The sequence below is a fragment of the Octopus bimaculoides genome, chromosome 11, assembly GCF_046866305.1.
Source record: "Octopus bimaculoides isolate indiv1 chromosome 11, ASM4686630v1, whole genome shotgun sequence".
Taxonomy (NCBI): Eukaryota; Metazoa; Mollusca; class Cephalopoda; order Octopoda; family Octopodidae; genus Octopus; species Octopus bimaculoides.
The window spans coordinates 53,075,716-53,102,977 of record NC_142938.1 but is presented as its reverse complement, the minus strand read 5'-3'; the positions used below and the strand labels follow the sequence as shown (position 1 = coordinate 53,102,977).

At 35.3% G+C, this 27,262-nt stretch overlaps 2 protein-coding genes across 7 annotated transcripts in view; both read left to right on the top strand.

The window, feature by feature from the left end:
- LOC106873911 (carboxypeptidase Q) overlaps window positions 1-9,748 on the top strand; it is a 61,934-nt gene extending 52,186 nt beyond the window's left edge. For all 6 annotated transcript variants that reach the window (XM_089360020.1, XM_089360022.1, XM_089360018.1 and 3 more), the window contains 4 exons: window positions 3,155-3,199; window positions 4,764-4,839; window positions 5,743-5,922; window positions 9,273-9,748. In XM_089360020.1, the coding sequence (XP_089216146.1) occupies window positions 3,155-3,199; window positions 4,764-4,839; window positions 5,743-5,922; window positions 9,273-9,379 (408 nt within the window). In that variant the 3' untranslated portion in view covers window positions 9,380-9,748. The remainder of the gene's footprint in view (window positions 1-3,154; window positions 3,200-4,763; window positions 4,840-5,742; window positions 5,923-9,272) is intronic.
- A 2,349-nt stretch (window positions 9,749-12,097) lies between these two features.
- LOC106873927 (protein cornichon homolog 4) lies at window positions 12,098-24,157 on the top strand. The gene is made up of 5 exons (XM_014921464.3): window positions 12,098-12,188; window positions 14,951-15,019; window positions 16,367-16,479; window positions 18,169-18,309; window positions 22,487-24,157. Exons 1-5 carry the CDS (start codon window positions 12,114-12,116, stop codon window positions 22,527-22,529), a joined length of 441 nt encoding a protein of 146 aa, XP_014776950.1. The 5' UTR covers window positions 12,098-12,113; the 3' UTR covers window positions 22,530-24,157.
- The last annotated feature ends 3,105 nt before the right edge of the window (window positions 24,158-27,262 follow it).

The window sequence follows — 27,262 nt, the reverse complement described above, 5'->3', positions numbered from 1 at the left end:
TATATATATATATATATATGTGTATGTATATAAATGTATGTAAATGTATGTATATAAATGTATGTAAATGTATGTATGTATGCATGTATCAGTGTAAGTATGTATTACTGTTTCTTTACTTTCATGTGAATAGTTGTAAATGAGAGCCACTGTCATGCAAGTAGTGTCTTTCGTGGGAACCTGTCAGGTAATAAAATATTACCTAATTAGGAAACAGGTGAGGGCTGGTGACAGTTTCTTTCCACTGTGCATTGTGCTGACAATAGCAAACACCAGCAGCAGCAGTAGCAATGGCAGCTGTGATAAGCAAATTAAAAAACAGAAATGACGCAAGTGTGACATTTGCCGCTGCCAGCAGCAGCAGTGAAAACAATACCATTAATAAAGAGTGACAAGAGTCACAGCAGTACCTGTGAATTAGAAGAGTAAAGGATTATGTTTCAAGGTCTAACTCTTTTACTGGAGAACGAAGGTAGAAGTAACAGCAACAACAATGACATACATAATAAAAAATACGGAAACAGTAGTGAGGGCAACCTCATGAGCAATTGATCTTTTGCTTTGAGGGCAACAAAATCGATGCAGTTGTGTAATTTTCCATTAGCTGACAAAATCACAAAACTCATAAAAGTTAAACGTGTGAAATTGAATAGAAGAGAGCGGAAGTTGAATCAGCTGAAATTTTGCAAAATCTGCCAGGAAAAACAGTCATCCATTGGTGTATGTTTGCTAAAACCTGACGCTTGGAATCAGCTTCACAAATGCAGGTGGAAAGAGTCCTTGAAGAAATATATCCAGACATATGAGAGGATGCTGTAAAGTTCTTTGCTTTGGGTAAAAGAAAATACAGGAGGATCAGTTAATTATGATTTTATTCAACATATTCCCGTCTCAGATTCACACACTTATTGCAGCGGCCTTTCATTTTTCTAAGCTTTATAAAAGAACTTGCAAGTTTGAGCTTCCAATCAGGCCTTGTGTGATACATTTAAAACTACGAACTTTTCAGCACCTCCTTGTGTGTATAGATATATGTAGCTAGACAGATGGGGATTGTAGTGGTTCTCTTCAAGAGCAAAGTACTCAAATTGAAACACTGCATAGCTCCCAATCATGACAGGGTTTTCACTCAATACTCAATTTATTTACTGGAGGAGGTGGAAAAGATCCTGGATCTAATTCCCCAAGAGTGGAGCTGTGAGTTGTGGTTGAAGGCAGAAATCAAAAGAAAAATCCATTTATGTGGTGCAGAAGGCCATTTCAAAGTTTTCTTCCCTCAACAGATCTCACTGAAGAGAGGAAGCCCATTACTACTGACAACACTGTCCCAAAAACAGCAGCAGCATACAGGAGAAACAGTAATAAGTGTGAGATCAACAACAGCACCAACAGCAAGATCAGCAACAACTAAAACACATGCAACAGAATTAGAGTTCATCACCCAGATAAATATCCAGCATAACTCCACTTTCATTACTCTCCTTCCTTCGCACTCTATTTTAAACACACACATACTCAAAGAACCATACCTCCACTACCATGCACCTCCTCCATCCTTGTCAGATTCCTGTAACAAAGAAGAAACATTATGTGAGAAGGAAGCAAATGCTAACAAATCAAAAAGATGAAAGGAAAACCACATTAAGAATACACCACATTAAAAATACACCACAGAAATGACAACAGCACCAAAACTATAGCCACACCCCAAAAAATCAAAACTCTCAAGAGACTGATTCATCTAATCTCTGGGACTGCCAAATGGGTTTGTAACTCATTTCCTTTTCTTCCTTTTCCTTTCTGACCAACATGGTGACTCTGAGAATGAGTACCATAAATGCACTTGACCTAAGGGTCACCCTGGAAACAGTGGGTTGGTGCAGTAGCCATTTGTCAGACAGGATTTTCTGCATCTCATCTCATTGATGGAGCTACAGTCCCAGATCAAGCTTAGACTGAAAAAGGGTACTTGGCACCTAGAATGTCATCAAGCATTCACACCTCTCTGCTAGTTGGGCAATGCATTTAATGGGTGTTCTACATTGAAGTTTTTAGGGGATTAGTGGTAGGCAAGTGAGACAACATTCTCAGATAAACTCTGGGTGTTGGGGGAGGTCAATTAGCTGGTCTTTTCTGGAGGACATTCAGGCTGAGGCCCCTGGATAATTTCTAAAAATTTTGGGCCTAGCAGTGCTACTGGGGTACTCTGCCTTATTTGAGATAAGTTCTACAGGTAAAGAAGTGTTGTCAGACAGACCTGTTCAAGATGTGTACAGAATGACAAAACCATTCTGCATGCATTGATACTGTGTCTGGGCATAGCTGACATGTGGAGCTTCGTCAAACTGCTGTTGGTGCATGTAGGACAGGTCCAATTATCAACTCACTCCATCATGATGATTGCCCTGCTGCTATCCTTTTGCCAGAAGAACAGACAGTTTTTCTCTGGGGGTTATAGTGAAAGAGGTTGTGTGGTGGATGCAATTAAAAGGGACTGAAACCAGAACCATAAGACTGGAAAACAAACTCTTTTCTTCATAGCCACACTCATGACTATATGTATGTGTGTGTGTGTATATATATTTATATATATATATATATATATATATATCATCAGATATATATCATCATCATCGTTACTTAATGTCCATCTTCCCTACTGGAATATGTTGGATGGCTTGACAGGATCCAATGAGTTGAAGGGCTGTGTTGAGCACCATACCTGTCCTGGTACACACGTGGGCATATGCATGCACACACACACACACACACACACACACACACACACACACACACACACACACACACACACACACATGCACATACACACACACACACATACATTGCACATACACACAAAGGAACAAAGTATATTTAAATACATACATGTGTACATACTAACGAAGTAAAAGAAAGGCAAAAGGAAAAGCTGCTGATTAGTGGCAGGGTGTGAGATGTGCAGGAGGTGGAATGGACAAGAAAAACAGGACGAAATGTATTGTTCCAAGTGTCAGAAAAAGAAAAAAAAATTGATTTTTGAAAAGATTCACTGAAGTTTTTTAGGGCTGACATTTACTGAAGTATTCTGGTTTTATTTTCCTTTTTCTTGTGTGTGAAAGATTCAAAATTTTTTAAATTTCTATGTTTCATTTAGGAGGAAGGCTATGTTGGCTCAAGCCAGTATTTTGAGAGACACAAGGTAAGTTGTGAAACAATTTTCTTCTAAGTAATTGTTTTTTGAAATGCTTACATATATGTTTGTGTATGCGTCTTGGGTTTAACTCGAGTACGTGGTGTTGATAAGCCACAAAAATAACAAAACATCGATGTCCATCATTCTTGAATAGGATTTGAGTTGAGTTATCTTGACTGTCCATGATTTTCAGGTATTTTAACACCTGGTGCTTTGAGGGAATATTCTTCACCACACCAGATCGCACCTTACCAGTGGAATACACAAAGCATATACGTTAAGTATATGTGGTCAATAATATTTATATATATATATATATATATATATATATATATATATATATATATATATATATACACATACATACACACACACAGCTGTATATGTATGTATTCTTTTATTCTTTTACTTGTTTCAGTCATTTGACTGCAGCCATGCTGGAGCACTGCCTTAAGGGGTTTTAGTTGAAGTTCCTATCTCACCACTTTATTCCATGTCTTCCTGGGTCTACCCCTTCCACAGGTTCCATCCACAGTTAGGGATCAGCACTTCATTTAGAGATCATGCAGAAGCATACAGTGTAGTGGCTGAAGAGCAGGCACGAGGAAAGAGAGAAGTTTTGGGCTGTGCTGAACAATTTCTTATCAACAAAGCTATCCTGAAGGAGTGAAGCAGCACCGCCAAAACATGTTGACTGTGGGCAGCTATGTTGTAAGAAGGCATTTGACTCTGTTCCTCCCACACATCAAACCCTTTAGAATTTACTGTCCAACCCACACCAACATGAAAGATTGACATTAAATGAGGATGATGGCGATAATGACGATGACGACGACGACGATGATGATGATGCCGCCACTCCAGTGTTGATGATGATGATGATAACAACAACAACAACAACGATGATAATGATGATGACGATGATGACAGTGATGAGGATGATGACTGGATATCTGAGCAAACTAAATATACCAGTGACCAGTATATAGTATCAGAACAATAAAGCTATAGTGTAGTTGCAAGAGATTTGCAAAGCATTTAGTTTTCATGAGCTAAATGTAAGGCAGCCAGATGCAATATTAGATTTAATAAAACTGCTGACATTTACAATGGATTGGTGGCAGTGCTTCACAATGCTGAATGCATTGCAAGACACTTCTTATGAAAACTGGAGCACTGTGTCAAGAATATCATAACAATATCCAGTTAGATGATGAGGAGGAAGGTGGAATAGGAGGATATAGCATTATGTGAGTTATAGAACATTTGTCCAGCTGGTAAATGATATAGTGTTCCATTGTCATCACATTCACACACACACACACACACACACACACACACACACACACACACACACACACACACACACACACACACACATGCACACGAACACACTCAAAAAAACAATAACAAATGTAGTTTCCAAATGTCATATAATATTCTATCTTATTCAAAATGTTGCTGATTTTAATTTCTCATTTTCAAAGTATTGTTTTGAAATCATATTTTGTTTGATGCATGTGTGTGCGTGAATATATGTTTATTTAATTATTATTGTATACGTATCTAGAATAACGCCAGAAATTATAGTTTAGTGATGGAATCAGATGAAGGCACATTTACACCAGAAGGGTTATATTTCACAGGTATGGATATTATTTAACCTAAATTCTGTCTTGGTTAATTTGGAACTAAATATGAGAAACTTTGATTCAAAAGTCCTTATATTGATCTTGCTAATAATAATAAACATGCACACTCGTTCAATATCACTTCTTCATTGTTAGTTGATCGGTTAAATACCTAACCTAATTCATTGTTTGTTTAATGCATTGGTTGAACAATCAATCAGTTGTTTGACTAAGTCCTTTTGTCACTATATCAATGATATACCCACTCTCTTTTCAAGGTCTGTCTTACATTAAATTGAATTAGTAAACCAATTTTGGATCCATTTGTAACTGTCTCCTTCCACTCCCTTAGCTCCAGCCAAAAGCCTAACCTAATTCTAACTCTTTGGCTAATGAAAATTGGTTTCAAATTTTGGTGCAAGGCCAGCAGTTTCAGTGAAGGGGTAAGTCGATTACATCGACCCCAGTATCCAACTGGTACTTATTTTATCAGCCACAAAAGAATGAAAAGCAAAGTCAACCTCAGTGGAATTTGAACTAAGAAGGTAAAGATAGACAAAATACCAACAAGTATTTGTCTGACTTGCTATCCACCTTTCTATGACTAATAAATACTGAAAGAATTTAGGTGGCAAGCTGGCAGAATCATTAGCAAGTCAGGCAAAATGCTTAAGTGGCATTTCATCTGTCTGTATGTTCTGAATTCAAATTCTGCTAAGGTTGACTTTATGGTTCATCCTTTCAGGTTCGATAAAATAAGTACAAGTTGAACAGAGGGATCAATGTAATCAACTTTACCCCTCCCCTGAAATTGTTGGTCTTGTGCCAAAATTTGAAACAAATATCGAAGACATTTCTTTAAATGAAAAATTTCCTCCCTGTGTTATCAGAATATACTCATTCTTCATTTCTTGACAGGAAGCAAAGAAGCTGGAATGATAATGAAAGAAGTACTCCTTTTACTGAAGCCAATTAATGCCAGCCGGCTAGTCAACAGCAAAGTCTCTGGGGATATTCTCTTTTGGGTGAATGAAAAGGTTCCTGGTGCTACTTTGATGAACAAAAATGGAAAATACTTCTATTTTCATCATACAAATGGTAAGAATCTATTTGAAGAGAAACAAATCAGTATGTGAAGGAAAATATTATCTTTTACCTTTTACTTATTTCAGTCATTAGACTGTGGCCATGTGGGGGCACCACTTTGGAGAACTTTTAGTCAACTGAATTGATAACAACAGTTATTGATTTTTTAAGCCTGACACTTATTCTATTGGTCATTTTTACCAAACTGCCAAGTTACAGAGGCTGTAAACACACAAACACTGGTTGCCAAGCAGTGGTGGGGGATAAAAACAGGCACAAGGACACACACACACAAATATCTATATATGCACACACACACACACACACACACACATATATATATACACACACACACACACATATATATATATATATATATATATATATATATATAATAGAAATATGTTACAAAAACAAAATAGAAACTGCACGTGGAAATGTAAGGGAAAATAAGAATAAAAATAAGCGAAAATGCACATTGGAAATAAAAAAAGTAAAGGCTTTTTAAGAAAAGTACCGATAGATATATATACAATTATATATATTGTGAATTGTTAAAGAGATTCAAAAGCATACCGGTTTCGTAAAGTTACTAATCATTGCTTTGAACGCACACCGATTACTGAACAGTGTCAGGTCTACTAGTCTCTGAGTAAAAAGATTATATGTAAGGGAGGTAAGTATTTCTGGATTTGATGCAATTAGGGTAGATATAGATTTGTCATGTGAATGGTGTATGAGATGTATGGGGATTAGTGTTATTAATTGAAAGGTTAGTAGTGTTCTGTATTATGTTAAGTGTTCATATTTAGTTGTGGAAAATATTTATAGATGAAAGTTGCTTTTTTATTCATTCTTTGTTGTATTGTGGTGTTCTGTGAACATTGATAGAAGGGAAAAATTAGGAAGTTAAGATTAAGATTCCTCGCAGACCTTTCTGTTTGTCCACTGACCTGTATATGTCTATATATATATACAATAGGCTTCTTTTAATTTCCATCTACCAAATCCACTCATGAGACTTTGGTCAGCCTGAGGCTATAGTAGAAGACACTTATTCAAGATGCCACACCATGAGACTGAACCCAGAACCATGGAGTTGGGAAACAAACCTCTTACCACACAACCATACCTGTACCTATGTTTTCTGTTTTTTAAGAAACGTCTTGAGAAAACACAGAGTAAGACTAAAACTAGCTTGTTAGATTGGATTAATAATTATCAATTCCTAATTATAATTAGAAATCCACTTGAGGTTAAAAATTTAAAGTATCTGAAGAATAAAAGAACATTGAAATATCTGGAATAATGTTATATATGCTTTATACGAGGTCTGGTCAAAGAGTATTGGAATTGTTAAGCTCTCAAATTTTCCATCTCTCTCCCTCTTTCTCTCCAACCCTTTCTGTTTCACCTTATTTTATCTCCCCAAGAGGCAGTGCTCCAGCTTGACCTCAGTCTCAATGACTAAAACAAACTAACAAACGTATGCCTGTATGCACACATTTATATATACTCATACACTTATGTACTCATACACATACACACTCATTTACATACAAACCCCTTCAGGTAGATGGCCCTGCTCAGTATGTAGAAAAGGAGTAGGTAGTAACTCTATAAGATGTACCCGGTGCAAGCTATGGACACATAAGAGGTGCAGCAACATCAAAGGCAGGTTAACTAGCAAGTTAGTTTTTGTTTGTGGCAGATGTTCAGGTGCAATAAAGACTGTAAACAAACAGGAAACAACTTCTATCTCATTCCAGGGTGAAAAACTAGAGGTAGTCGATAGCTTCCGCTATCTGGGCGACCAAGTTAGTAGTGGGAGTGGGTGCGCTGAAAGTGTAGCTGCTAGAATAAGAATAGCCTGGGCAAAGTTTAGAGAGCTCTTACCCCTGCTGGCGACAAAGGGACTCTCACTCAGAGTAAAAGGCAGACTGTATGACGCATGCGTACGAACAGCCATGCTACATGGCAGTGAAACATGGGCTGTAACTGCTGAGGACATACGTAAGCTCGCAAGGAATGAAGCCAGTATGCTCCGTTGGATGTGTAATGTCAATGTGAATACCCGTCAGAGTGTAAGTATCTTGAGAGAAAAGCTGAACATTAGAAGCATCAGTTGTGGTGTGCAAGAGAGACGATTGCGCTGGTATGGACATGTGGTGAGAATGGATGAGGATAGCTCCGTGAAAAAGTGCCACACCCTAACAGTTGAGGGAACCCGTGGAAGAGGTAGGCCCAGGAAGACCTGGGCTGAGGTGGTGAGGCAAGACCTTCGAACATTGGGCCTCACCGAGGCGATGACTACTGACCGAGACCTTTGAAAATGTGCTGTGCGTGAGAAGACCCGGCAAGCCAAGTAAGATCGTTGCCAGTGCCCCTGGACTGGCTTGTGCGGGTGGCACATAAAAGACACCATTTCGAGCGTGGCCGTTTTCGTGCGGGTGACACGTAAAAGCACCCACTACACTCTCTGAGTGGTTGGCGTTAGGAAGGGCATCCAGCTGTAGAAACTCTGCCAAATTAGATTGGAGCCTGGTGTTGCCATCCGGTTTCACCAGTCCTCAGTCAAATCATCCAACCCATGCTAGCATGGAAAGCGGACGTTAAACGATGATGATGATGATGATGATACTCATTAACATACACATATACACCATAAAAACAAAGGTTGAAGTTGTTTATAAGGAACCAGTGTGAGATCCTCTGGTGCAACTACTCAACCTGCTGGAAATAGTATCTAAGTCTCCCTCAAACTGCATCTTACCATCTTGAACAGAGTAATCATAGAAAAAAACTAACTAGGCGCAGGAGTGGCTGTGTGGTAAGTAGCTTGCTTACCAACCACATGGTTTTGGGTTCAGTCCCACTGCATGGCATCTTGGGCAAGTGTCTTCTACTATAACCTCGGGCCGACCAAAGCCTTGTGAGTGGATTTGGTAGACGGAAACTGAAAGAAGCTCGTCGTATATATGTGTATATATATATATATATGTGTGTGTGTTTGTGTGTCTGTGTTTGTTCCCCTAGCATTGCTTGACAACCGATGCTGGTGTGTTTATGTCCCCGTCACTTAGCAGTTTGGCAAAAGAGACTGATAGAATAAGTACTAGGCTTACAGAGAATAAGTCCCGGGGCGATTTGCTCGACTAAAGGCGGTGCTCCAGCATGGCCGCAGTCAAATGACTGAAACAAGTAAAAGAGTAAAAGAGATGGCCAGAATACTTTTAACCATAGTTCTTCTCAGCTAAGAATTAACTTGTTACTAAACAGTAACAATAATTGTTGTTCGTAGTTTTTACTTCTAACAAGATCCTCATTTTTAATATCTTTTTTTATTTCTTTTCATAATACAGCGGATACAATAACTGTACAAGATCCTCATCAAATGAACTTGTGTGCTGCAGTATGGGCTGTAGTGGCTTATGTTGTTGCTGACCTTCAGAACTTGCTGCCTGTATAAATGGAATACCTTCTTTTCACTCTTTGATAATGATTTCCTAACATTAATAAAAAAAAAACTTTTTTAAACTTAGAAGTGATTCTCTCCCCTAAATAACATGCTCTCCTCTTAAGTAGCAATTCCCAATATTTCGACTATATCTTAAAATCTTTTAACTGAAAGTTCAACAGTTTTTATTATCGATTGTTTACATCTTTCTCTTTTAATTTATCTCCCATCTTTATTCCATTTTTTCTCATTAAATTCATCAGTGTTTATTGGATCTTTGATTTTAGGAAGATCTTCTAAAGACTACTTGCTCTGTGACTTGGTTTATATCAAAAAACTTTTGCGGATTATTCGTATTAAAAATGTTATCCTTACCACAAATGTCTTGTCGCTTTATTTAACTCCTACATTCAACTTAACTCTAAAAACTTACTTCCATCCATTCAATGAATCACAACTTACTAATAATGACAATCCTAAAACAGATTCACTAATAATTTTCCAGTCTTACAAATTCTTGTCTAAATTTAATTCTAGTAATTTTGGTAATGTTCAAACTCTAATTATATGTGTGTGTATTTTCTTTGAGTGTGTGTGTGGGTGGGTTGTGTTGTATTTGCGTGTTTGTGTGTGTATCTGTGTGGGTGTGTTTGTGTGAGTGTGTCAGGGCAGTGTGTGTTGGTGTGTGCATGTATGTATTTACATATATGTGTATGTGTGTGTGAGTATTGGTTGTGATTGCTAGAATTGTATTGCATGTGTATATATGTATGTGGGTTTGTGCTCAAGTGTGGGGATATTGTGTTTGTGCATGTGTGTATATATGTGTGTGTGTTTGTGTGGGAGGTTTGCATTGTATTTGTATGTGTGTGTTTGTTGTGGATGTGTACCTGGGGGGTATGTTAAAGTATATTGAGTTGTGGTCTGTATTTTGAATAAGTATATTTTCCTTATTTACTCGTGTTTGGGCATTGGTACAGTGGGAAAACTAGGAATTTGGGAGACTAGTTTTGTTCACAGAAATCTAAGTGATATCTGTCTTGTGATGGGGTCTTTCAATTGTTGACGGTGGACTGTCATCCAATCTCTGAGGGTAAGACTAGTCTGCTCTATGCAGTTTTTGTGGCACCCTTCACACCTAATGGCATAAAGTAAATTTTTTGATGCGTAGGTGAGGTTATTTTTTACGACAAAAGTGTGTCCTGACTGGAATTTGTATATTGTTCCTTCAATGAGGTGGATGCAAGTCTTGCAGTTAGAGCAACCACATTTTTTGACGGTAGGTGTTAGGCTTGTGTAGGGTAAATCTGCATTGGTGAGTAAGTTTTATAGGGACTTGGGTTGCCTCTTGCTTTTTATTATTTTATGGGTTTCAAATACTTTTTTAGACATGGGTCTTCACTCAGTAGTGGGATGTTCTAAAATGTGCCATAATCATATAAATGTATTATAATCCTTTCTACTATAGGCATAAGGCCTGCATTTTGTGGTGAGGGGGCTAATCAATTACATCAACCCCAATGCCCAACTGATACTCATTTCATAAACCCTGAAAGGATGAAAGGCAAAGTTGACATCAACGGAAGTTGAACTCAGAATGTAAAGACATGAAATGCCAACAAGCATTTTGTCCAGCATGCTAATGATTCAGCCAATATTCTGCCTTATGTATAGTAATAAACAATGTGGTATGAAGTCAATCAGCAAATTCTTTTGTTACCAAGCTATTTATCCATCAAAAACTCATTTTAGAGGTGTATAATCAAATACAAATGTGTGTGTGTGTGTGTATATATTACCAACCTACCTACCTACATACATACATACACACACACCCACACAATGATTCTACAAGTCCTACAACTTCTTTTATTTGAAGGCCGTTACCTAAATAAGATACAATCCATTTTACATCCACTGTCCATTTTGTGGCAGTATAGCTTTTCTTTTAAGTTTAACTCTATATAAAGTATAAGATAAGGAAAAAGATAGAATAAAATGGTAACAGATACAAACTTAAAAACTTTAAAATGATTGCATGATTTTTATTGCTGCACTTAACACCACCTTAGGTAGTTTAACTTTCTTCCTGGTGGCCTTTTAGTTAAGTCACACTAAAGTAGGACAAATAACCAGAGGAGCATATTTCCCTAAAAATATACAATACAAGCGCAAATCTAAGTTATAATATTGAACCAGGGATAAAACTAGCCTCATATTACATCATCCGAATGCATAATGTTTGTCCAAATACCCCGTTATATATCTTTGAATCTTTAAAAATGAAGAAATAGTCAGCTGGGCAGCAATGATACCCAGTTTTTTTTACTACCAAGGAATTACTTTATTTAAATGAATTTTCTCACAGGTTGGCAGTACCACAGCCAACACTATTTCATTTTCAATATATATTAATAAACTGAAGGGCCGCGAGTTGTAGGAAATCTGTATAAAATGCTAGGCGGTATTTCGTCCGTCTTTACGTCCACTTTGCCATTCATCCTTTCGGGATCGATAAAATAAGTACCAGTTGAGCACTGGAGTCGATATAATCGACTTATCTACTCCTCCGAACTTGCTGGCCTTATGTTAAAAAAAATTTGAAATCAATATAAATAAACTGACACGAAAAAGTCTTTTAAATCACTGAAATTAGTTTATTTCTTCCAGCATAAATATCAAAATCTCGTTCAAGCTTTCATTTGAAATCTCGCTCGTCTGCGTGATTTCGGACCAAATTGACAAAATGGTGGCGGACTCGCTTGTTTTTATCTTTGCTCTCATCGATGACGCTCTTTTACTCTCGTTAACAGTTTATTTTGTATCCTTTTAAATACACACTTACTCTTTACTTCACATAGTTTCTTATATCTTAAATTTCCTTGTTTTAAAGTTTATTCTACGTTAATTTTTTAAATTCACCGAAACTGCCAATGTATTTCTGGTCGCACTCGTAAAAACATTCGGCGGAATCTTCTAATAGATCGATTATTTCGTAACTCCCTGCTGATATTTTATTGATATATATATATATATATATATATATATATATATATATATATATATATATAAATAAATAATATTTTGTAGTTGTTATATTGATGTTAAATTTATTAACTTTTCATACTGTTTTATTTGTGGGTATTATTTTACATTGTATATAAGTTAATTGACGTATTCCTCGAAGAAATGTCATTAGATACGATGCGAGCTGTTTTTCATATAAACATTGTATGAATTGAGATTTTACACAGGTTTCCTACAACTGTTTTAATCATCTCGAGTAAACAAAATCTTTCGTCTTGAATTGATTGTAACATTATGTGCTTCCGATTTATTTAATCGTTAATTCCAAGGACCGAATGAAGAGTTGTAGTGGGGATTCAGTTGTTTCGTAAGAAAAAAATTCCAGTATTTGGTATTTGTGTTCATGGAAAAGTAATTCTACTTGGCGGGAGAAACCGCTATCATAGTAAAATCACTTGCGATAGACTTGTGTCCTTTCTTATCACAATTGATATTAAGCTACCCCTTCTTTAGTTCTGGGAAATATAAATTTTCAACTATTTTTAATGATTAATGGAAACTTATCAATTCTATATTGATAATACGTGAATTTATTGCCTGTGTAAGCGCACTGCAAATTAAATCATTGTTTTTATTCTACAAAATGTTTAAAAGTTACTTTAGGCATACTAGTTGATTCCATTGAATTTTTTTCTTTCGGTGACTAAAATAAATGCTTTATACCTTCACGCTCTCTAATGCTAGATCTTAGTGAACTCACTGAAAATCAATTGTATTTGCTTTCAAATATTGAAAAGCTTCAGCGTCCTTGTGTAAAATTATGCAATATTCTATATAATGGTTCACCCTCCACATGCTATCCAAGCCTAACGTGCTTATAAACACTCTAACTAAAACGAACAGCATAGTTCTAACTGCACTGAAACTGGACGAAAGCAAACTTAGTTGAAATTGTCATTTAGTTGTCAAACCTATATCCTCTATATCGAACTATTTTTAAGATAGTAGGGTGGTATTTGAAGAAGATTTGGTTGCAGTTTCTTGTATGTGTAAAGGCTTTCTCCCTCTAGTATTATAACCCCTAAATTATTTTAGAGTTCATAAAGTCTGTATGTAGTTTTACTAAAAGCATGTAGACTGCACCATATCTACAAATGGAAGAACTGTCAGATATTACTACAAAGAGGTTAATTTGAGTGAAGGAGGCACTAGCAAATCTAATCAAAACCACATTATTTTGGTTCCAGTGGCAATGTGTGTACTAGAGTGTGAAGATACAGTGACTAACCAGAAGTCAAACTAATGTGGATGAAATTTTAAAGATGTGATGGCTCTATTATCTACTGAGACAATATTTTTCAGTTTGAGGACTTGACAGTTTAGAGTCAAAGTGTATAAAGTAACTAATCTATTGTTTGTAAACGATCTATTCTGCTTCCTTTGTCACAGGGTATCCATAGAGTTGCTCCCTTATTCTATCACTAATATGTCAAGACTCAAGACTCTTCTCCCACATTCAATGACAACAGATTTTTTTTTTTTTTTTTGGAAGAGTTGGATACCACACACACACACACACACACAGAGTCTTTCTTGCATTGGCTCAACTTGTGAATCTTTCAAGTCATTTTTATGCACAGAAATTGATTTCTTCCGATGTTCCAATGTAGAGAACTAATGGAGGAAGAGTATCTTGGTTGCAGTTCAAAGAAACAAAATTGTAAACACTTTAAAACAACCTGTAGCATTCATTTCCGACATGAACCATCCTTGTTGATGTACGATGTGTTCTTCACTTGTTCATTTTCATCTGTTTTCCATGCCTGCTTGGGTTAGATAGATATATTGCTGGAACCTCGTTTTATAGCTGGATGCTCTTCCTATCACTAATTCTTAGCTGTTTTTCAAGTAACTGGTCTTTTATTTCACACATCTTTGGTGGCTCAACCATACTGCCATATCATTAATTACTTAGGCTTACTTAAAAAAAAAAATAATTAAAAGAAAGAAACCAAAACATTCAACAATGGAATTACCAATGCTGAATTTAACGTCTGCAATAGCCACAAATGAGTTGGCTGATGTAAACCGTAGAATTACGAGCAAGATTTCCGCACTGTCAACAATGTACTGATCCATACACCTGCTTCAATATTTGTATAAAGTGTTTTTACAACTTCTGAAAATTGATAAAACTCTATTGTACGCTTATTTAACTCCTTTCAACACATGACATACCCAATAGGATGTTACTTAGAAGCTGATATCTCGTTGTAACTATTTTTATATGACTCAAAATCTTATAAAAACGAAATATTTTAATGAATCTATTTAAATAAGGTATCCACCACAAGGTGTGAAGTTTTGAAAGCAATATTTTTTTTTGTTAAAGATACTACACTATCATAATTTTACAACTATATGGCACAAAATACTTCAAAATCTGTCTGAAAGATCAACCGCTGAACCGTTTTCAGTTTATATATTTGTCCATTATTTTGCTGTTGATACCTATGTATGTAGAATATTTTGGCGTTATTTCTCCTTCATTGTCAGGTTATCACACTCTCAGATTTAGAATGTGATTATTTAAATGCAAGATCGTGTTGTGGAAAATTAAACAAGGTAAGTCATACTTATAGATTTTACGAAGTGAAACTATTTCGATTTTCTTTTGTTAGGTTTAGTCGAAAGTTATCTCCCCTGCCTCAGTACCTGTTTGTTTTCAACCAAGTCAAATAAGAATTTCGCGAAAAAATTGAAATTTACTTTCTTAATCAAAACTTTTTATGCTTAATTTCTCAAGCGTAACAATATTTCATTTGTAACCATCGTCATACTTGTGACACCATAAGGTAGAGTTTAAGAGTAACACCAGTTTGTTATTGTAGAATTCATGTAAAAGTGTCTCCTACAATTTTTCTCTTAAACAGTTTCAGTTTGCTGCTGTTATTTTCCGCGGAGAAAAAACTTTTTCCAAATACATTTGAAGAATTTTATTTCAGTTGATTTCTAGTGAAATTTGTTAAAATTTAGGCTCAACAAAGTTAACTTTGCATCTCGTGAGGTGCTGTATTTGAAGCATCTTGTTTTATTATTTTCATGAGTTTATCTATGTCATGGTTAGGACAAGCAGTCATATTTACATTAATAATGAGATCTTTTGTGAAGTGGAGATCTAATAACAACCAGGATTTTATCCTGTTTGTAAATCCAAATTTACTGAAGGCAGGTATATACTGTATGCGTTTGATATATTTTCTAGCATAACTAAAAATTCATCCCTAGAAGATGTATTTCTTTCTTTCCAGAAACCAGATTGACCAAGAACAATATTTAATACCCGTTGATCTCACTTCATCTTACCACGACTCTGTTGAATGTATCAATGCAATATTTGGTGTATAATTGATGATTTTATTGCATAAGAATTTTATGATTTGATTACTGCTACAGAACTGTAATTTTATGTACATACTATGTGACAAGATGTCAATATTATCAAAATATGAATTTATTAAATATATTGTAAACTAAACTTCCTTTGTTATTTTTCAGGATGGTCTTTTTTTTATTTGCCAAATGTTTGTTCTTCTTTATTATTGTTCTTATTTTTAGTGTCCTTTGTCTAAAATCTCTCATCACATGTCCTCTGAGCTCTTCAGTGACTCTCCATCCCATGTGTTTCCTTCTGTTCTATTTCATGAAAGATTTCAAACAGAACAGAAGGAGACACATGGAATGAAGAATCACTGAAGAGGTCATAGGATGTGATGAAAGATATCAGACAAGGGACACTAAAATAAAAATAATAAAGCTGAAATGGAGAACAACTATATAGTGTATGAGTGTTTATTTAACAAAGAGAAAAATGACCATCCCGAAATATAACAATATCTGTTTCAACACCCGATTTCACATCAGGAATCTTGCAAAACAAATACATAAACTTTCTTTGTTTTTCTTCTTTAGTGGGTGTTACCAGAAATAGTTGCCCATGGTTTGGTATCATTCAGTTTAATAATCTCTGGCCACTGGATTTTATTTTGTCTCTATTCTGCAATGACTGCTTGGGTGATTTACACGTGAGATATCTTTTACACTTTTTCCCATTTGTACAACTTAAACATGAATGCTTCTACAGTTTAACCTATTTTCATGTATTTTTCACAAGTTCCCATGTAAATTTTGTATTCATATTAATCTATTATATTTACCATGAAACTTTCTTGTCCCATTTAAACTCAGTCTGGCCAATATTTATGTCTTTCATCTGTATAATATTTTCAGAGGTAAATAAACTATTTATAAAGGATGGCTTATATATATGTATATATTCATACATCCATCCACATTTCTTCAAGATTATCTCTAAGTGGAGGCAGCTTGGATGGATATGAAGGTAGTGAAGGGTGTTATGGGCTTTGGCCTTCAACCAAACAGTATAAAAGCATACAAAATTCTTATATTACTTGTAAAGTATTAATTAAATTTCTTGAAAGTATATCAGTTGATTGAGGTGAACTGGATGATTATTGAATTAATTTTTCTGCTCCCAATGTTCGCTTTGATTATACGACAACTTTCAAGTTATCTTGATTACACTATTCTATATTTTTGAGACAAGTAATTGTGTACATTATTTACAATGGATGAATAGGTGTCCTTGCCTTGTTTGTTATCACAATGTTTCGGCTGATGTACTCTCCAGCCTTCATCAGGTGTTCTGGTGGAATTTCAAACCCAACCCTTTATTTGACTAATAAGGTACACTGTTCTCATTCCTAAGGTATGTTGCTGATGTTATTTTTCTGTTGATATTATATGCCTGTGGGCATATAGCATAGTGGATAAGAGCGTGGGCTACCAATCCTCAGATTCTAAGTTCAATCCCAGGCAGGGACTTGAAAAAGAAAGTAATATCAACAGAAAAATAACATCAGCAACATATCTTAGGAATGAGAACGGTGTACCTCATTAGTCGAATAAAGGGTTGGGTTTGAAATTCCACCAGAACACCTGATGAAGGCTGGAGAGTACATCAGCTGAAACGACAACAAACAAAGTGAGGACACCTATCCGTCCATTGTAAATAATCTTGATTATACTATAATATTTATATTCTTAACTAAGGTGGTGAGCTGGCAGAACCATTAACACACTGAGCAAAATGCTTAGTGGCATTTCATCCATCTTTACATTCTGAGTCTGAATTCCGCTGAGGTTGATTTTGCCTTTCATCCTTATGTGGTCAATAAAATTAGTACCAGTTGAATACTAGAGGGGGGGGGGGTGATGTAATCAATTTAACCCCTCACCTGTACATTATTATTTAAATATCTTTTCTCTCTATCAATAAAAAAAAAAATTATTACCTCTTTTCTGACACCCCTATTTTACTAATTACGTTAATATCATTTTTTCTAAATTACATTAATTTTAATCTGTTTCGATGAACTTCTTTAATAGGAGTTAGTTCTCTCACAAATGATATCAACACACTTAAAGCCAAGGGTTCTATGATACAAATACCCCGTCTTAAAGTGATCTGAATTAAAATTTTCCATTTAAAATTTCATGTTAATATATATTACAAGCACCAGTTTATTAATGACAAAGTTATTCCAATAAATTCTTAATTGCTTTTCAAATGAATTAAAATAAGGCAGCATATCTCATCATAACTAGAGTAACGAAAGGTTTAATCTGTAATATTGGAACTGAACTCCTCATCCTTCAGTGTTTGATTTCGAAAAATATTTTCTCAATTTCAGATTTGTTTGCATACCTTCTGGAAATATTGGAATGTATGATCCAGCCGAAATTCACAACAGACAGCAACTTAAGAACTGCATGAGAGAATGTCTTATAAAATTAGTGTTTCATTTAGTTTTCTTTTTCGTCTTCCTGTATAAGTGAGTATCATTTTATTCTTCTTAATCATGGGTTCTGATCCTCTGTTATTTTGTCTTAAAATATTTTCTATGAAAGCATTAATGCAAACCTGATTTATTAAAAAGAACATTTTCATTTTACTTTTGCTTATTTAAAAAATATTTTGGTGAAGTTGTGACTGCGTAATTCTTCATGTCCTGTCATGAGTGTGTGACAAAGATGTCTTCCCATGACTCATTTTACTTCACTGCAATATTTAGTGTCATTGATAGGTGCATTTTACTGCTGTATAGAACAGAGAAAATGTATTATTAATGTACATTTACGGTGCTTGCTATTTAAGGAAGAGACATCTCTTCAACACCTTGAAAAATTGGATATACACTTGTACATTACCTATACCTATTACTTGTGGAGTCTGACTAAAAGAACAAAAAGGCTATTTCACAATGTCTGAAAATCATTTATACATAGGCACAGGCGTGGCTGTGTGCTAAGAAGCTTGCTTCCCAACCTCATGGTTCTAGGTTCAGTCCCACTGCATGACATGTTGGGCAAATGTCTTCTACTATAGCCTCAGGCTGATCAAAGCCTCATGAGTGGATTTGGTAAATGGAAGTTGAAAGTAGCCTGTCATATATATATATATATATATATATATATATATATATATATATATATATATATATATATGTGTGTGTGTGTGTGTTTGTCCCTCCCACCATCGTTTGACAACCGATGTTTGTGTGTTTACGTCCCTGTAACTTAGCAGTATGACAAAAGAAACCAATAGAATAAGTACTAGGTTTACAAAGAATAAGTTCTGGGGTCAATTTCTTCAACTGAAAAAAAAAACCTTTAAGGCAGTGCTCCAGCATGGCCACAGTCAAAAATGACTGAAACAAGTAAAAGTATTGGTGCAAAGTCCCCTCTTGACCCAAGGTAACGTGGTGGTGGAACAATGCAGTTGACAGGACCATTAGGGAAAAGAAACAGGCATGGAAGGACTGGAAGAAAGATGGTAGCAGGGAATTGTATCAGACTGCCAGAAGGGAAGCTAGGAGACAGGTTTATTTAGTGAGAGGGGAAGCAGATAAGAAAAAGTTTGCCAATGTTCTGTGTTGTGAGGACCAAAGACTTGAGGTATTTCGTGTTGCAAGACAGTGTGTGAGAGAGAATTGTGATGTCGTGGGAGAGAAATGTGTCCACATAGATGACTGCTCACTTGCATTTAACGAGGCTGCAAGGAAAGAGACTTGGAGAAACCACTATGAAGAGAATATAGCATAATGTATGTGTGTTGTTAAAAAGCCATAAGCTGTAGTTTTACATCCAGGAAAAATCCCTTTATAGACATATTGTGTTAAAAAGTACAATATACTTCAGAGCTAAGTGAACCAAATTGCCTTAGGAGTGACAGATACATATTTCACTGTTGTTGCAGCTTCTCAATATTATATCCTTGTATCATTTCTGAAACAAAATCAAATCAATCAATCAGAAGTGTGTGTGAATCCAACATCTGATGTTTCACAAACATCAGATGTTGGATTCTGTTTGACCTTGTTTGATATGAACATATTAAGTTGTGTTATAATTTACATTATTTACATTTGACGGATATTTGTCCTCATCTTGTTTGTTGTTAGCACGTTTCAGTTGATATACGCTCCAGCCTTCATCAGATGTCTTGGGGAAATTTTGAACCTGGGTTCTCATTCCTAAGATACTTTTTGATGTTATTATTATGTTGACCTTCTGTGTAGAAACTACCTACTCCAGTATGGACACTGATATATATCGACGAGAAGAGGGTTTAGCTATGGGTTCGCCATTATCACTGATAATAGCTAATATATACATGGAATGCTTTGAGAATTTGGCTTTAGGATCAACACCACTAAAATCAACCCTATGGCTCTAATATGTTGATGACACTTTTATACTCTGGCCCCACCAAGAAGATGTCTATGTGCTGTTAGATCATGTGAACTCAATAAAGCCATCTATACAGTTCATAATGGAAAAGGAAAAAGACAATCAGCTAGCATTCCTGGACGTATTAATAACATGCACCAAGTATGGATTCAGGACATCCGTATACCGCAAGCTGACCTTCACTGGACAATACCTCAACTTCAGTTCCCACCATCTATACAGTGTAAAAAGAGAGATTGCTCGGTGCCTAAAACATCGAGCAAAGAATATAAGTAGCAATCATGATCAGTACACCACGAAGAAGTGATCAAGCTCAGTAACAATCTGTTAAGCAACAACTACCCCAAAAACATACTATCCACTCCAATTATGAAGGAAAGAGGATGAAACCAATAAACTGTCCACAGTCTGTTTACCCTATGTGAAAGGCCTCGCTGCAAAGATACAAAAGATATGCAGCCCATATAACATCAGGACAGTATTCAAGAGTAATACAACACTTCACAAATATCTCCTTCGAGTAAAACCACCAATAGAAGAGAATATGACCAAAGACTGCATGTATTCCATCGCATGTCGCATGCAGCTGTGGTAGGTTATACAAAGGCGAAACATGCCGCCCCCTCAAAGTAAGGGCAGACGAACATCGCAAAGCTGTGACACAAGGAGATATTGGTAAATCAGGTATAGCTGATTATGTATGGAAAAATGGAGACCACCTCCCCCTGTGAGATGAAGTTAAAATAATAGACAGAGAATACCCCTGGAAAATACGAAAACTAAAAGAAGCAGCACATATGCTAGGACACAACAACCTCTTAAGCAGATTGAGTGCAGATATGAATAGCATAAGGGAGCCAGTATTAAGGAAGGATAGGAAAATATTAAAGCCCTAAAATTCACTCCATAATTGTCCATGGGCATATGGCATAGTGGTTAAGAGTGTGGGCTACTAACCCCAAGATTCTGAGTTCTATTCCAGGCAGTGACCTGAATAATAATAACATTGAAAAATACCTTAGGAATGAGAACCCAGGTTCGAAATTTCCCCAAGACACCTGATGAAGGCTGGAGGGTATATCAGCCGAAACATTGTGTTAACAACAAACAAGATGAGGACAAATATCCGTCAAATGTAAATAATGTACATAATTTCTCATCTCTTAAATATAGAACTGTATTAGTATTATAATTCTCGAACCTAACACTTCCACTTCTCTCCGTTCTACAAACCATTTCCATGCCAAGTTTACATCTATCTGTGTGTTCACCAGTGACTCATAACTAGTCACTGTATTCTGAAAGGCCTGCTGTGATAATGACTTAAGTCTACCCTTTCAGACATTGGTTAGTTGATGGTTAAATTATCTTTTCTGTGCTGAATCAAAAAGCATGTTCTTTGTGTTTTACTGCAAATTGCTCCTTGCTTGAATTTGTGAGTCAGTTTTGTGTCCATATAGCAGGTGGTTCTAATCAGGAAAATGTTCTTTCAGTTAACTGCTTGTTTGTTGCTGACTTTTTCTTTCTCAAATGTGTTTCCTTTCCAAGACTTTCAACTATAATATCTATTATTATTATCACCATTAACAAATGAATTTGATGTTTAAAACCATTAAAGATTGATGAGTTACATATGATTTTGATTTCATCATCATTGTAATGACTACTTTTCCAAGTTTGCATGAGTCAGTTTTTTACAGCTGGATGCCTTTCCTGTCACCAACCTCTACTATCAAGTGAAGTAATAATCTATCTATTGAACAGCAAACCCCAGAGATGGTTATGTGTAGAACTGGAAAAAACAACACCATAAGAACAAGCCTTTTGTTTACAAAGATTGCACATGTTAAAACATGTCAAGAAACAATGATGTGCTTTTGTGGTGGACTGTAAACAAATGATTATCGCCTGGCTTCTTTTAAAGTTTCTGTCTGCCAAATCCTTTTGAAAGACTTAGGGTGGCCTGGGGTTATATTAGAAGACATTTGCCCAAGGTGCCATGTATTGAGACTGAATCCAATTCCATATGGTTGGAAAACAAACTTCTTAACCATGACAATATTTATTATATATCAGTAAAGCATGTGAACTAGAGAAATATAACATCTGAAAAAATTATAAAATGGGCATCCTACCATGAAAATTCACTTTAACAAATTCTGTTTGACAACATGCGAGCCGAATAAAGTAGACATTCAACAATGATGATGATGATGATATTACTCATAAAGTAATATAACATTTTAATTTTCATTTCAGCATGATACTTTCACTCTTAACTGGAGAACCTGAAATTGCTTGAACTACATGAGACAGCAGTGGCATTAACTTGTACAACAGAGGCTCCTGATAAACTCCCGTAAATTATGTCTAGATGTCTCCCTCTCACTATCTTCCAACTATCCTTGTTAGTGTCATCTGGTTACAATGGTTCTGTTGGCTGATTTGCTTAAATTCTTATTTTGGTGTATGTATGATACAGCTATGTCATATGATCTTTTTTTTCGTATTCTGCTCTCAGCAATCTGAAGAATTTTAGTCACTGTTTTGTACCGTGGGTAAAATTCTTAAGATTCTTCTTTACTTAAGAAAGATGACTTGTCATTTTTATGTGACAACTTGATTATTAGCCAAGCGTATTGGTAACTGACAGGACAACAGACATCTTGATAAATGCTGTATATCACACCCACCTACCCACTTTGATTCTCCGTTTATTTCATAAGTCACCAATGCAGGATGACTGTACATTTCTGATCCTTATATGCCATGCACCAAGTGGAATTTATTAAATAATTCTTCAGGAATGCATAGAGACGTTTTAGTGCAATATTATTCCAGATATGTAGTTTATGGGATTAATCTCTTTTTGTTCCAATGTTCATGTTTACAATTATTTTACAATCACTCCAACTTTACCTTCAGTTGACTCAAACTGTTGTTAAGAGTACAATTTTTTGAATTATTTAGGAATTTATCAAGAAATATTTTTTGAATTTGTTTCAAATTAGCTCCATTCAAAGACTGACATTATTGAAGCTAAGAGAACATTTACTGAATTTTGTTTCAGTTAATCTCGCTTTTAAAATTAAAAGCAAAATATTTTGAAAATGAACAAAAAAGATTTTCACAAGTACAATTTTGTAGGGCACTTTAAATTTATTTTGATATATTTTTATTATTAATGGTTATTAAGTTGTTTATCCAAATTGATCGTCTATAAGACTAAATTTATAAAAATTAATTCTTTTTAACCACCAAAAAAAATTACAAATTTTTTTTTTTTGTGCTTAAGAAAAGAATGTAGAAATACATTTCAGAGTTAATTGTTAAATATGCAAATCAATTGATAAGGATAGCAGTCTAATCAATAAATTTAGAAGTTTGTAAATCATTAGATAAGGATAGCAGCCTAATTAATATTTGGGGAGTTAATTATTTATTAAATATGCAAATTAGTCAGTAATGGTAGCAGTGTAATTAATATTTTCATCACTCTGCTCAACCTTCCAAATAGCTATTTGCTGCTTTTCCCTATCACTTAGTGTTGTAATCTTTTAAAAAGTATACTTCACACTCTCTAACATTATTTATAAAGGAAATATAGCTTACTTTTCAGGAAAATATATAAACTATTATGTTGTGTAAATAAGTCTATAATTTCTCCTCTGATGAACTCTGAAGTAAAATCCAATGCTTTTAAATAGTATTGACAACTGCTCAATGGTCACAACACATTACTAAACTTCTTTCAGTACACTTGTTTCTGCATCACCTTTTTCACCTGTAATTATTGGATATCTGTCCCACCGATTGGAAATTAATGCTTTTTATCCTTGACTGCTGTTCAAAGGTTATCTGACAGTGTCACATAAATGAGCCATGGAATAAAATATCACTATTTTTCACTAAATAAATATTTGTATCATTTTCTGTAGTTGGTTCTTTTTGAAATGAGTGAATTTTCTATTTGTTAATCTAATTTATGTGTGCAGTTTTTGGTTCAGTTTATTTAAATTTCAGCACCAAACAAACTCTTAAGATAGATTTTGGTTTTGTTATATTTTCTTCATGTCTGTGCTCAGCTGTTCGCTTTTGAACAAATCAGAAATGATAAAACTGACATATGTTGGCAGGTTAATTAAATCTTTTATTGTTCATATTTGAGCAAATAGTTTGCAATAGACTTGATGGTAAAACTGAAATTAGAAGCATCATCATTGTAAATGATGCAGAATCCAGAACCAGTTTTATCAAGGAATGGTAAACATGGTTCTTTAGAATTAAGGGACTCAGTGACTTAGAGACATAGCAGTTTACTAGTCTGAAGGTACCATCACATCCTGCCCTACAAATTTACTATCTAAGATTGTAAGTTTAGATGTAGACCTTTCTAGATCAATACTCCCTGACCCAGGTTGACTACTAAAAGATGTTTACACTCCAAAAATAGGTACTTGTCACTATATCTTGGAAAATCTTGGTTTCACTGATAGCTGTCACATCTACGTCATAGTGACCTTGTTTCCAAGCTATATAGATTTATATACCTTACTCTGAGTGTAACTAGGTTAGTTGGGAGAAAAGTAAATAAGGAGAGGTCACTTACATTGGTTTTTGAAGAACAGGTAGCCATGTCTTCTTGCAGTCAATGTGTCTTTGAGAGGCCACCTTGAAATCTTATTGTTTTTTATGAAATTACCAATATTTTAAATTATGTTGTTACAATATGATTGCAACCATTCAACTAATTTACAGGAATAAAGAGAGACACGGAATGGTAATAAATGTAGTATATAGATAGACAGGCAATACTTGAGAGAGAGGGAGTGAACTGAAGAAGTGAATCTAGATTGGAAAAGCAATGATTGATATTCTGCATTCCATTTGGTCTGCTTACCTCCCATACACATACAAACTAGGTGGATTGAACAATTGAATAGAAATCCATGAATCAGATTGAAAACCCATTAATAATTGTCAATAAACACCAATCTTTATCTTTTACCTTCTTTTTATTTTGGTAATTAAACTGTGGCTATGCTGGGGCACCACAAAGTAATTTTTAGTCGAATGAATTGACCCCAGTACAAATTTTTTTGAAGCCTGATAGTCTGTTGATCTCTTTTGCTGAACCACTGAGTAACAGGGATGTAAACACACCAACACCATTTGTCAAGCAGTTGCAAGGAACAAAGACACCGATACATTTATACAACAGGCTTCTTTCAGTTTCTCTCTACCAAATCCACTTACAAGGCTATGGTAGAAAATACTGGACTGAACCTGGAACCATGTGGATGAGAAGCAAGCTACTTACCACACAGTCATGCTTGCATTTATAATGGATAAATGTTGTCAATAACATGAAGCTGATAGTTTATGTAATGGCTATTCCAACCTGAATTCTCAGTTCACTGATTCATGTGGATCCCATTGATGTAGCATCATATGCCAATGCAATTGAAGAGTCATAGAATCTCATGAAAATACAAGTCATAGTCTCATAAAAAAGGAAATATGCCATTTTTGAAACTTGAGATAATTTATTCAAAACTTATTTACAAGTTTACCTGACATCATTCACATCAAGTACATAAGGCATTATTAACTTATAAAACTATACTTTGGTTTATGAATTTAAATTATATTACCAATTTTGTATATCATTTCCTAAACAATTTTTAAAAAAACCCACCCCCTTCTCATCAAGAGTATGTAACAAAGAGAAATAATGTTGCATCCATTGTCCATGTATTTAAACTTTAACATCCATTTGTAACAGACATAAGAATGATTATCTGTTCATAACTGCTTACCTTATTCATCAAGGTATTCACCAACTAAATTATATATATTATGTGTATATGTGTTTGTTTTCATGAATGTCTTTGTTGTATGTCTGTTTTTGTATATATATATTTCTGTCTTTTGCATGTATATCATTTTCTTATTGACAGTTGTGTAGCAAAAGAAGTAAGTTTCTTTATCATACTGTTGTTGGCACTCCGTCGCTTACAACGTCGAGGGTACCAGTTGATCCGATCAACGGAACAGCCTGCTCGTGAAATTAACATGCAAGTGGCTGAGCACTCAACAGACACGTGTACCCTTAACGTAGTTCTCTGGGATATTCAGCGTGACACAGTGTGACAAGGCTGACCCTTTGAATTACAGGCACAACAGAAACAGGAAGTAAGAGTGAGAGAAAGTTGTGGTGAAAGAGTACAGCAGAGTTCGCCACTATTCCCTGCCAGAGCCTCGTGGAACTTTAGGTGTTTTCGCTCAATAAACACTCACAACGCCCGGTCTGGGAATCGAAACCGCGATCCTATGACTGCGAGTCTGCTGCCCTAACCACTGGGCCATTGCACCTCCACTATCATACTGATATAATGAGTAACAAAATACTTTTATTTTGAGGGTCTAGGGCCAAGAAATGTACAAAATTATTTTATGCAAAAGGAAGGCAATGAGCTAGCAAAATCACTAGCATGTCAAAAATTGTTAGTGGTATTTTTTCTGGCTCAACATTCTAAGCAAAAATTCCACACAGGTTAACTTTGCCTTTCATCCTTTCAGGGTCAATAAAATAAAGTAGCAGTACCCATAAAATATCAATTAACCCCTCCTATCAAAACTGTTGGCCTTGTGCTGAAATCAGATATCAATATTTGAGGTAAAGAGTAAATTAGTAAGAAGCATTCTATTACTACAATGTACAGTTTTCTCAAAAATCCAGGAGCACACTAACAGACTTTAGATTTTAGTATTATAAGGCAAGTTTATACAGGAAAGTCTGCACACTGGTCATAATAGTACAATATACAGCATTAAGAGTTATGAAATCCAAGAAAAATCTCATGCATAATAAACACATTTTAAAAGCATAATGAAATATAGAAAAAGGGTTTGAGAGAGACTGGTGATTTTTTTGTTTTATGGATAACAAAGGGGAACAAATGAAAGGAAGTGGACTGAAAGAAAATGAAAGAATCACAATTGTTAGTGATGGTGCATTTGGATTCTCCATTA